Here is a 12,056-nt window from a genome sequence, read left to right on the forward strand (position 1 = left end):
TTGTGTCTGCTTTTCAGCTGCTGCATCTTACTTTCATTTTCAGTATTGCTTTTGATAAGATTAAGAGGATAGTATTCTGGAAAAATCCAGGCTGATGTGATGAGTTTTTCCCTGTTTATTTTTTCCCTTTTTAATGTCTTTCTTTGGGAGGTTAAGTCACTTTGTGCTCAGTGAAAAATTTTGAAGTCCCTGCTGGTGTAGTCCATTTCCTCTCCACCCCTTACTGCTCTACCTCTGCTGGATTAACTTGCACTGGACTTTGAAACCATGTGCTTGCTAGTGTTATTTTTGGTATTGACATTAATTTGGCATGCACACAAGTACTTAGTGGTAAATTACAATGCATTTTATCCTGTAATATATGCAATATCATTCCCATTTATATCAGATTTGTTGTTTTACTATGAATATTATTGCATTGTATGTTACAAAGGGGTGAATCACCTTAAATTGTCCTTTATCTAGTTACAGGAGATTTTCCCTTCCTTACAAAGCTCCAATTTATTTTGCATACAAGAATTCCACTAAATAATTAGAGCAGAATCTTGAAGCCTCAGAGAGTGCCAGTTTTGAGAGGTGAGAGCTGATTGTATGTGCTAGAAACAGTAATATGTTATCATGAATAGAGATTTCACTATCAAATGTACAGAAAGCTATAAATCTGAACATTTTAATTATAGTTGCTACCAGAAATTCTCAAAGAAATATATATATATTTTTTAGGAAACAGAGTCTAATAGCAACACTGTTAAGTTCAAATGTGGGCTGCCTTGGCTTAGATGAGAGGGCAATGTGTCTCCTCTGCCTGATAAGTAAGAAGTATAACTCTTTTCATTTCAAGAAAGAAGGGCCAGTTCTGAGTACCTGAAAAAATATCAGGAGAGTGGAGACAATACATTCCACTCAGAAGCTGCTGGCCTGCACACCAAGGCCAGCACAACTTGCTTGTGCTTCAGTGCATGATGGGACACTGACTCTGCATTTAGGCCTGACCTCCTAGGAGCTTACTGCAATTCAGTGTTGAGATAAAGGTATCAGTGAGAGCAATAAGGGACAATAGAAACCATAACACACAAAACTGTAGGCAATGAAATGTCACTTCTAGCAACTACTTTCGTTTCATATTTTTTCCCAAGTAGTTACCTAAGTGCTTTCCTTCACAGGAGTGAAGGAGAATAGGTTCCTCTTCCTAAAGGTACTTGGTTTATCCTTTTCAGAAATATGGATATTTTTTTCTTTGTATTTCCCTCCTTATATACTCTTACTTGACTGCCTTCTTGATTCATCTATCCTAGTATTGATGGGAGATCTCAGTGTGGCCAAACTTAAGCTTGTATTGGATTTAGCCTTGTAGCACATCATCCCTTCAATCCAAATGTTCTTGTATCAGCCCCAAACATTCACTCTGATGTCATTTGAAATGTTAATACAAGCTAGGTGAAAGTTTCTAGGTGTGAGTCACAGGGAATCAGAAAAAAAAAAGATAGCCAACAATGTGCAAAATATGAAAGGGAATAGAGTTTACTTCATTCATCATTCAGAAGCAGGGAGAAACTTGCAGAACTGCTGTCAGACTACACTGAGAATCATTCAGCTCTACTCCCCCATCTGTGTGAAGAAACAAACTTTTTTTTTGCTGATATAAATTAGATAGGTGCTGATCTTGAATGATAGCATAATAAAGAATGACTGCAGTAAACAAGGGGTAGCTGCTCCCTTTTGAAGATTTCTATGCATCTTTTTGGCACTGCAGGGAGAAGACACTGAGTCAAGGTATTTCTGAAAATTATAGAAAAAGGTATTGTGGAGAGTTTGAATTATTTGTCAATTAAAGTGAGGAAAAGATTCACTGTATTAATAGTCTAACAACTCAACATTGATGAGAGATAATTTATTAAGTAACTGTGTGTCACTGACTAATATGTTCAGCAGCACAGGCAATTTGCTATTGATAACTACTGGTAGAACACACTGGATTTTGCTTCTGGAGAGTCAAGGTCCTGGCGTGAAAGAGTTCAGGTTTGCAGTGCTTTAGCTCACAAAATGATGTTTGTGCATGTTGCACAACAGTGGGGGAGTCACTACAAAACACAGGATTTTTTTTATGTTGCTTAGACATGCAATGTTCAAGGTTTTGGATAAGTTTCAACACCAGGGACTTATTTGTCTGTGTTTGCCTGTTTCTCCTTTGCTTATTTTGATTTGGTGTGCAAAGTGTTCTGAAATAAGGGTTTGGTTTTTTTTTAACACAAAGTTGCTTTGCAATTAAGCACTTGAAGCATTCTCATCTTAGTGATGGAGTAATTTTGTTTGTTTTCCCAAGCTGGTTTTGCCATTCAGGCTTTAAAGATGCTGTTATGCTGTATCACAGGGCTCACTTGGAGGCCAGTGCAGAGAAATGGAACAGATTACTGACATCCCTGGAAGAGTTAATCAAATGGCTGAATGCAAAAGATGAAGAACTGAAAAAACAAATGCCTGTTGGAGGGGATGTTCCAACCTTACAGCAGCAGTATGACCACTGCAAAGTAAGTTGCCTAAGTTTTATGGATATGCTACTGCGAATTATAGAATGAAGCAAATTTTTGTATGGGAGAAATGATGAATGCTTCCTAGTGACTTATTTCTATAAAAAAGCTCTAGCTCTCCACCCATTTTGCTTCCCTCCTTGCCTATTAAAGCACAACTAAGATACACTATAAAATTTCATGTAAACAATTTTTGAGGCATATGTTCAGTCTAAACACTTTTTCTTTACTGTTCCTTGATATTTTTGGAATTCTAATAGGTGAAGCTGTTATTTTACTCTAAAAGTTAAGAAAGGCATGCAAAAGTAAGAAGTGACCAAGAGTCATGAAAGCAAAGATGAATGTAAATTCAGTAAAGCTGTGAACAGTGCCTTTCTACGTGTTATTAAACTCAGCAGTGATAGCAGCCCCTTACCCATGCACATTTACACTGCAAAGATGTCTCAAAACTATTTTAGAGAGCTAAAATTTTCTCTGTGTGTTGTACTGTTGTAACTATAGCATGCTGTTCTAGCTTTCTGGTTTTGCTTGTCCTGTTCTGGTTTGTATGTGACAGACTATTAATCCTGAGTAGTTCTCGATGGTAAACTAGTCACTTACATCTGCATTTCTTCATTCATGTAGCATGTGGAGTCTATTTTGCCAACTCTGATCAGTAATCAAGTGAAGATGGTTTTGCCATTGGAAAAATTCAATCCAGTAAATCTGGTTCCATCTCATTTGTTGATGGTGTAAAGAGAGAAAGAGAACAATGCAGCATTATATAGCTAATTGCATGATCAATATGTTCCCCTCTGCCAGCTACACTGGTGTCTTTTCTGCTGTGGTGTTTGGTGAGGGCAAAATTTAAGTTTGGAAAAACTTACTAATACAGAAATACTTGGAATACCGTGGGGAAGTACAGAAAACGTAGTCTGTCGTTAGCAGCACTTTTGCATCTTCACTCCAAAATAGAAGTGCTTAAGGAAATCTGCATACGTTTCTTCTTAATTTAGTCTTTTAAAGTAAATTTATTAGCATAAACTCAGGAACTTTGTTTCTTGAGAGTCATCTCTTCCTAATCCACTTAAAGCATCAGGCTCTCTTTGTAGGCACATCTGCTGTGATTCTTTTTATAATGATCAAATGGTGTATTACTAGTGCCAAAGAGCAATAAAAGGCTGAAACAGAGCCAAATATGATTTTGAAGGAGGTCAGTGGAAGGTGGTAGACCTCTACAGGTTGTTTTCTAAAGGCTTGTTTGTGTCTTGTGTAGATTACAGTATGTGCATGATAGTAGCAAATAGTACTAGTAAGTGCCTTTCATCTGAAGAACTCAAATTGATTAATAAAACTGGGGCTTTATTCTGAAGTGGAAAAGTTTAGTAGTAATGGTGCTGGATGGCTTATTTGGACCACTAATGAACTGCAGCAGTATGAAGGAGAAAGCACCTCTGGGCTGTTTAATCCTTGCCCTTATGCTTAAAGAGTAACTGATATTTTGTTAGGTGTCAAGGTTAAGACTCTAGTGAGTTAATTCAGGTGCTTTTGGAGATTATTCTTTCATTTTTCAAAAAGGCAATTTTTGTGCAATGTCACAGTGAGTATTGGTTATAGTTGCCTGAGTCAAGTATTTAATATGAGCTGCATTAATGGTCTGCAACAGCATTAAGTTAAAGCCATCCTGAGTATCACTTTATTTTTTATATACCTACGCCAGCAAAAGCACTGTATACACTTGCAGATATTTCTTAGATGATGTTTGGATGACTATTTCCAAACAGTTATTTTGTTAGGGGAATCAGGAGATTCCCATATATCTTGTAATGATACTTGTGTATACCAGATACCAATTATTAGCAGACAGTATTTCACATTCTGTGGAAGTGTTGCTTATTACTACTGCCAGAGGAGGGGAGCTGAACCACAGCTGTCTATTGGTTTGATTCTCATGGCAATGCTTCACTGCTGGTTCTTAGCAGGAGCTGTTCACTCCTTGCTGAAGCTGCAGTTTACTAATAAACTTGATAAAGTTGAAAAGTTGTGGTTTTTTTCAGAAATAAAGTGAAAAATGAAGGGGGGAAAAAAACCCCAACCAAAACCTGACAAAATGAAACCCAAAGTGTCTAGAAGTCCTTCTGCTTCCTCAGCAAGGTTACGTGATTAGTTGATGTGGTTAGGATGCTGGATGAAGTGTCCAGGAGGACACTTGGCTGAGGAGCACAAGTTTTATTCCCATAATAATTTTTTCTTTTCAAAAGATTATGCCAAAACTGCCCTTTCAGTGAATTTTTTGTAAACTTTATATAATTCCATGTTGTCAGTTGCTCTGTGCCTTGTAGCGTGGGTATTGCTGGCTGGTTTCATTCGCTTTGCTGTTAAGGTGTTCCATTTGGAATTGCCTCTTAAGCTGGGAGTTTTCAGTGTTTCAGGTTTAAGGTGTAACTGTGTCAGATGAATATTGCAGAGATATGACTTGATTTCTCTAGCTCCTAAGGATACTCCCTTGATTCCACTTCTCATCACCAGCTGTCCTGGTACTTTTTAAAATGTTTCTTTGCCCATGCTTCTTCAAGCATTAAACCTCCTGAACATTTCATTTTTAAGATTTACTTTTGATCAAAGGGTTTTTTTTATGATCTCTTGTTGAGTTTCTGCAGCAGCACATCAACTAACCTTGAAAAGGTTCTCCCAGGTCTGTTTGTGTGCCTCTGCTCTCCTCTTTCCTTTAGTTTCATACCTAAATGTAGATTTGAAGTTGTCTTCATGCAAATTGAGCAGTTCAATACCTCACTTTGTCTCCACTACTCTGTGACCCATTTCCTCCGATTTTCAACTTGCTTGCCTGATCTTGTCGTTGCTGGCACTTCAAAATCTAAGTGGTAAAATAGTGGCTTGGCTCTGTAAGATGTGCCCTCATGATAGTCCCGTCTCCTTTGCTTTGTTTTTCTGAGTTCTGTTATATTATCATTATTTTTTGCCTCTAGTTACTCGATAATTGTTGTTTTTATTAACCTACTTTTTTCCCCCTCAGGTACAGGGAATGAATTCTTTGCTTCAACTTAATGGCACGAATTCTATAGATCTCTCTTAGTATCTCCCTCCTTCAGTGTTTGGCTTCAGCACTGCTAGATAGATAAGTACAGTATTATGTGGCAGTTTGGGTTGGCTCACATTGTTTGGATACTACTGAGGTCTGTTTGGACAGGAGGAAATAAATGGTTTGTTGTTTGATTTTTAAACTTGTTTTGTTTTAGATATCTCTCATTCTCCTGTGTTTTAAAAGCAAACATTGCACAGAGCACCGTTGGTAGGTTGAATTAGGGCTACAGATTTAGCCTATATTTGCCAGCTTAACAGAAATCTTTCAGGATGTGGCAAATATTTATAATTTTTTGACTCTTTTTTTGTGTTGTTCAGCCAAACTTCCATCAGCTGGAAGTTTATCTCATACTAAATGCTCAGTCTATCCAGGAGCACATCCAGTCTGGGTGTTGAGTGTTGCTCTGTGTGTTGCAGGGGGCAAGGCAAAAGGAAACTTAAACAATAGTGCATGAATTTCCTATTTTGATTATTCTCAAAAGTTCTTAGTCTTTAGAAGAGAGGTAGTGGAGCAAGAAATTCTAAGAATACTGGAAAATTTTGGGCACTGAGAAGAAGTTTAAAAGTACCTGAGCTGAAAAGTTGTTCATATGGAGTGTACTTACAGCTGAGTCCATATTCACACTCCAGAAGTGTGGGACACAGGGGATCAGGGTTTATAGGGAAAAGAAACCGAAGGCACTTACCTTTTCAGAGTTTGCCTTTTTTTCCCCCCAAATTTTTTTTTTCTCACTGTTGCTAGTTCTTAGCAGCTCATGCTTCCCTTTCATTCTGTTCTTTACCAGTCTTCCATATAAATATTTATTTAGGGTTTTAATGTGTGTGATGCAAATTTTGGTCAGCTGCATAGACCAAGAACAAAACCCCACACCAGCTCATCAAAACTGAAAAACCAGAATCACCATCCCAAGCCTGTTCTCCCAGACTCTATCCCTTGAAAATCCACCCCTACATGCATACTATAGTATGCCAGAAAAGAAAATCTGCAGAATTACCATGAAAAATCAGTGGAATTGCTGGTTTTGTGCATGTGCAAGTACCTAGAGTCACATGTGTGTACAAGAGGAGGCAGCACAGATACTGACACTTTGTTCTTTGGAGATGCCCTGAGACCTTTATGTATCTCATTTTTCTACTGGAAGAGTTTCTGACTGTAGCTTTTTGAAAGTATGCTTTTGCTAAAATACAAAGAGAGAGAACCAAGACGTTTCAAATTAAGCAGAAATGGGTACCCTCTTGCATAAATCCTGTTGGCATGTGTCTGCATAAATGAACAAATGTCTAGCTAATGCTAAATAATGCATACCTCTTGGATCAAAGAGATGCTTCACTTAGCTTCATTTGAGCTCAGAATGAATTGGCAAAGGACCTGTGAATGTTTGATTGATAATTTTATATCTATGGATAGGTCATTAATATTTTAGATACTCTTCAAACTTTTTGGGTTGCTGTCTCTGTATTTCATGTTTCAGACTTGTTTTGTTAAAGTAATCAAATAATGAAAGTTGTAGTGTTTCAGTCTGTTTTACTCAGCTGTTTTCACTTAATCAAAGGTGTTAGCATAGCCAACTGGAAACTACTTTCTACGTGTTGTTATCCCTTCAGGGTGCCTGTAATTCTGTTATTCTCTTATTCCCTCACAGTGGGAAAAGCCTGTGAGGAAAAAATCTATTTCTAGCCTTAAACTTTTCTTTGCTCTTTCAGTTTGCCTGCCTGACTTTGGGCAATGGGCTTCTTCTTAAATTATTTCCTACTTAATTATTCTAGATTTGTTTTTCTGGTATATTTTCTGTATTAAAATCTGCTTCCATGTTGGGAATTACTAAATCTAAGAATGAAAACAGAAGCATTAAAGTATTGGTGCTGCTTTAGGCTATTCTCTTAATATACTCTTAAGTAAAGAAAAAGCTTTATTAATTGTTACTCATTTCATCACATAAGACACAAAGTACACAAAATCTCTGCTGCTTAGAGGTGGTCAGCTAAGTTGGTTGGTCAGTTAATGGGTGGTAGCTAAAACATTAATTTTGACTACAGTGTGAGCTATGAAAGGAGAATTAAGTGGTCCATGGTTAGTAGTGGAAAAGCAATACAGCCTCTTGCTGTAGAGGAAGAGCTGCAACTTGGTGTGATGGAGAAGGATGTGATGGAAGCAGGACCTTGAGCAAGATGTACCATGCTGCTCTGAAGTGGCTCTTTAAAGTCAGGATGTGATTTCAAAAACTACATGCTCTAGCAAGAAGAGGAATAGCCTTCCCAATAGTCTATCAGCATTACCAAGCGGTATGAAAACTCCTTAAGTAAACTTGTAGGGGATAAGAGTTTTTTAAGAACTCTTGAAATTTTGCATATTTGAGAGTCCTGAATGTTGATTATTGGTGAAAAAAAATCTATTGTACTACTGAAAGTATGTACTGCTAAAGGACAGTACAACTCATTAATCTTTAACTGAGACTTTTCTTTGTGGTGTGTTTAGGAGGAAGAAGTGGAAATTGTGGGTGGGAATATTTTGTTACAGGAGAGGAAGAGTGTAGTTAATGTTTGAAGTTAAATGAGGATTCTCAAGTGGACAGACTTATATCCATTGCTTCCTAAGGATTTACTTAAACTGATTTGTGCATTACATGACTGATTCAGGTGTGTGTCACTGCTCTCCTGGGCTTTTTCTCCAGAAGAATGATGTGTAAACAAAAGCATGGGACAAAGAATGAAGTGTGAAATTAGGATGCCAGTGCAGTGTATTTTTAACTTTGACAAAAAATAGTTTCTCCTGGCTGTATTTCATCTTGTTCCCAGAAGTGTGGTTGTCTTGTGATAAGTCAGGGAAGTTGCAACAGATCAGTACTTAAAATAATAAATAACCTGGATAATAAAAGAACAAATTATTCTGTCACTAATGCAGAGTAAAGGAGGTTATCTTACTGTGGAAAAAAACAACTCATAGACACTTTTCCAGTACAATAAGTGAAACATTTCTGTGGGGTTGCCTTTTTCATAATATCATTTTGATGTACACAGCTCATGCTGCTCTTTCCTGAGGAATCATTGTCTCATTTGTTTTAATCAAAGACTCCCACATAAATTTTTAGGACCTCACTGGGTCTTTTTCAAACCACTGAATAAAGGAAGATTTGTAGATATCCTCAAATACCTAAGAGGTCATTCTGACATTGCTGTGGAGGAGAATGCTTGTGTCATAAATTAGGCTTACATTGCAGAAACAGCACAGCAATCAGCCTTTCTCTTTGTCCTTAAAAGGCTGCCTGTTTCTGTGGTATCTTTTTATTTCACCTCATAAAAGACCACTCTAGCTCCATCACTGTTAGGAGTAGCCCATCTACAACTAATGACATCTTGTAACATCTTGATGCACTGGAATGTAGCAGACATGTTTCACTCCTGTGTCTTGCGACTGGCTGTGGCCTGACCTTCAGGGGTGAGCCATGAGCACAGCCAGGGAAGGTGATGGAGCACAAGCACATTAGTGACTGATTTTTAATCTCCACCCATAAGACAGCCACTCTATTTTCTTAGCTGCGTGTGTTGTTCATCTTGCTGTGTTCTTCTGACTGTGCTATATCCCTAGGGAACTAAAGTGACTGCTATTGCACGTGATACTTAGGATGAAGTTGCACCAATGCAATGTTTGACACTGTAATACAACCGTGGTGTTTTTTGTCATTTCTGAGGATGCTCAATATTTTGTTGGCTATTTTTTGGTAAGTGGCATATTAAACAAATTATTTCTGGGACCTGGCAATGAAACTCCAAAACCTTTTTTCCTAAGCTGTAACTGCTCAGAAAAATGCTCATGGAATTAAATTCGTGTATGTTTTTTCCTAAGATCAGTTGGTATTTCAATTGCATTTAAAAATGCTGGGTACCTCCTGAAATCTAGGGATGATATGTCACCAGATGAGCTGCTTCACTGGATCCCAGAGATGGGATGGTATAAGGAAATGAGACAGGACATTTCTCTAAATGCAAATATTGTTTTTTGCTGAGGTCTGTTTTTCCAAAGGCAGAGAGCCAGGAAAAAACACTGGTACAGTCACAGTGAATCTGTTTTTTCAACTGGAGAGTGCTGCTAGAGGGCCACAATAATACAGGGTCCACGGCCATATTTTTTTCAGGTGCTTTCATAGCCTGTATTAGAGATGAAAACTGTTTGTCCTGCTCATACCTTTCTCATTTTGACACCAATTTGAGGTTCTTTCTGTATAGTCAATAAAACCAGCTCAGCTTTCCTTGATTTCTCTGTGGTCTGTTTTGATAAAGTGGGCCACTAAGAAGAAACTTACTCTATTTAACAAGGCTGTTCACTTGTCATTCAAGGGGTGGAGTGGAGCTTGTAGGGATTAATGCAAATCTTAAGACCCTTTTTATATAACTGTCACTTTTCCATGTGAAATTTGTGCAAGCACTAGAGAGATTTATTTTCTTTCATCTTGTGTTCTTAGTGGGCAGAGTCCCCCATGCCTCTCTGTTTTGGAAAAACTGAACAGATACATTAGTTTATGATGCACTTCTTAAATATGCAGTAAGAGAGAGGCAGTTACCACTTTTAAATTCTCCTGAAACTTACTGCATTTGCAGACAGAGACTGGTGAAGAATCTTTATTTTCTGTTAAGAGCATCTTAATCTAGATCCTGCTTCTTGCTGCTGGAGGCAGGCTCTTTAGGGAAGAAGAATATTTAACTCCAGTTAACTCCTGAACTCAAGGATCCTCAATCCCTTGTTATTACTGTCGTAATCCACCCTAGGAAGATCAGCAATAAATTGGAAAAATTGTGTTTCCATGGCAGCCATCCTCTTCTGTTTTCATGCAGATTCTAGAGACTGAAGGCTAGGTTTCAAAATAGGGGAGGGGATGGGATTCTGCTTTTTCTTACACTTTTCTCTTAGTTTTCCCATTTCAGTTTTGTTGCACTTTTAGAATGCAAGGGTAGGTTTAATGGGCAAGGTAATGTCACAGGAGGTATTTTGTTCTGTTTTGTTTTCTTTCCAAGAACTCTTAACCATAGCTGGTAGTTGTTCCTAGACAGTTACCACACATCTGTATCTTCTGACCTGGGTTTCAGTGAATTTCTCTCCTCCAGGGTGGTTAGTCTGTGGGGCTGGGAAATTCCTAGGAGTGTTTCTAGAAGTGGTTTTCTTCTCTGAAGTTTTGGTCTTTCAGCTTGGATGCCAAAGGGTGCTAAACCGAAAATGATACTTAAAGATTTGAATCTTTCTTTTTAGGAAAGCTGCTGGAGGTTATATTTTTGCTAGCATGTGTTTCCTGCAAAGTGATTTCAGTGCTGTGCTTCAGAAAGGTGTTATATTGGGTCTAGGGTTCCCACTCCCACACCTTGAGCTGCTAGAGGTCCTTACCACTTAGAGACTCATCCAGAGTTAGTTGTTTTGGGAGAAAGATTGAGGTTTTTTCTTTTAATCAGATTTGGAACCTGAATAGAGCCTTTTTGGAATCTCATCTTGTGAGGCTTGGAACATGATTCCTTTCCTCATGCCATTTAAAGTATCATCAGTAGTTGTCCACATCAGAAGACTTGGGCTACCCTGAGCTTCAGTATTAAGGTACAATTCCTCCATGTAGTGCTGTGCCTGGTAGGTCTGCAGTGTCTGCAGTCATTCCGTAGAGTTACTGGGATTACTTTGTTTTAGTCAGTAGATTACAGAATTTTATGAGCATGGTGTAATTAAGAAAGAAAACATTTGCTTGACAAAGTGGCTGTTGATTGTGTGGGTTGTGTTCCTTTTGGTTTATGTCTTGGCTTTGGGGTGGCTCTTTAGGCACCTCTTCCTGGAAGGAATGCTGTGTTGTCCTCACACTTCTACTACTAATGAGTTGTTTTACGTGCTTGGTCAGTCATCTTGAATTTATTCCCCTATAATGTGTGAGGATACTTTAAAAGCATCCTGTACAAAACCTAAGTTTTCTCAAGGGTCCTTTCTATCTTGTTGCTTAATGACAATGGAGCATTATGTCAGTGCTAGTAGCGAAGCTACTGTGTCCTAAAGTGGTTTCAAGCACTATATATTAACTGGATGTCAAACTTTGTAGCCTGCTCTGCTAAATAGACAATACAAATGCAGCAACTTCTGTGACATGAGCAGCCTTTTCTGCTTCTGCAGTGAATGAAGATCAGCATTAACTCTAGTTTTTCATAGTCTGAGATGCTATGCTATTACTGACACATGACTGTGCTGTTAGGTGGCTGCTGTTGGTTATTCCTGTGATACTTCAGGTTTTAGCTTTTATATTTTTCAGATTCTGTACTGCTTTAGTGTGTAGTTCTGAGCTTCATATTAAGGGATGGTAAGCTCTCTTCACAGAGTAGCTAGAAAATTCCTTCTCTAGCTGGGGACCAAGGACAACTGATCCAAATTTCAGGCCCAAAAGCATAAACCATGTGGACTGAAGAGAGAAAAAACAGGAAGGATGT

General features: G+C 38.2%; 1 protein-coding gene across 2 annotated transcripts in view; it reads left to right on the plus strand.

Moving 5' to 3' along the window:
* UTRN (utrophin) overlaps positions 1-12,056 on the plus strand; it is a 307,788-nt gene that overhangs the window by 193,403 nt on the left and 102,329 nt on the right. For both annotated transcript variants that reach the window (XM_077175513.1, XM_077175512.1), the window contains one exon: positions 2,372-2,528. In XM_077175513.1, the coding sequence (XP_077031628.1) occupies positions 2,372-2,528 (157 nt within the window). The remainder of the gene's footprint in view (positions 1-2,371; positions 2,529-12,056) is intronic.

The sequence above is a fragment of the Agelaius phoeniceus genome, chromosome 3, assembly GCF_051311805.1.
Source record: "Agelaius phoeniceus isolate bAgePho1 chromosome 3, bAgePho1.hap1, whole genome shotgun sequence".
In the NCBI taxonomy this organism is placed as follows: domain Eukaryota; kingdom Metazoa; phylum Chordata; class Aves; order Passeriformes; family Icteridae; genus Agelaius; species Agelaius phoeniceus.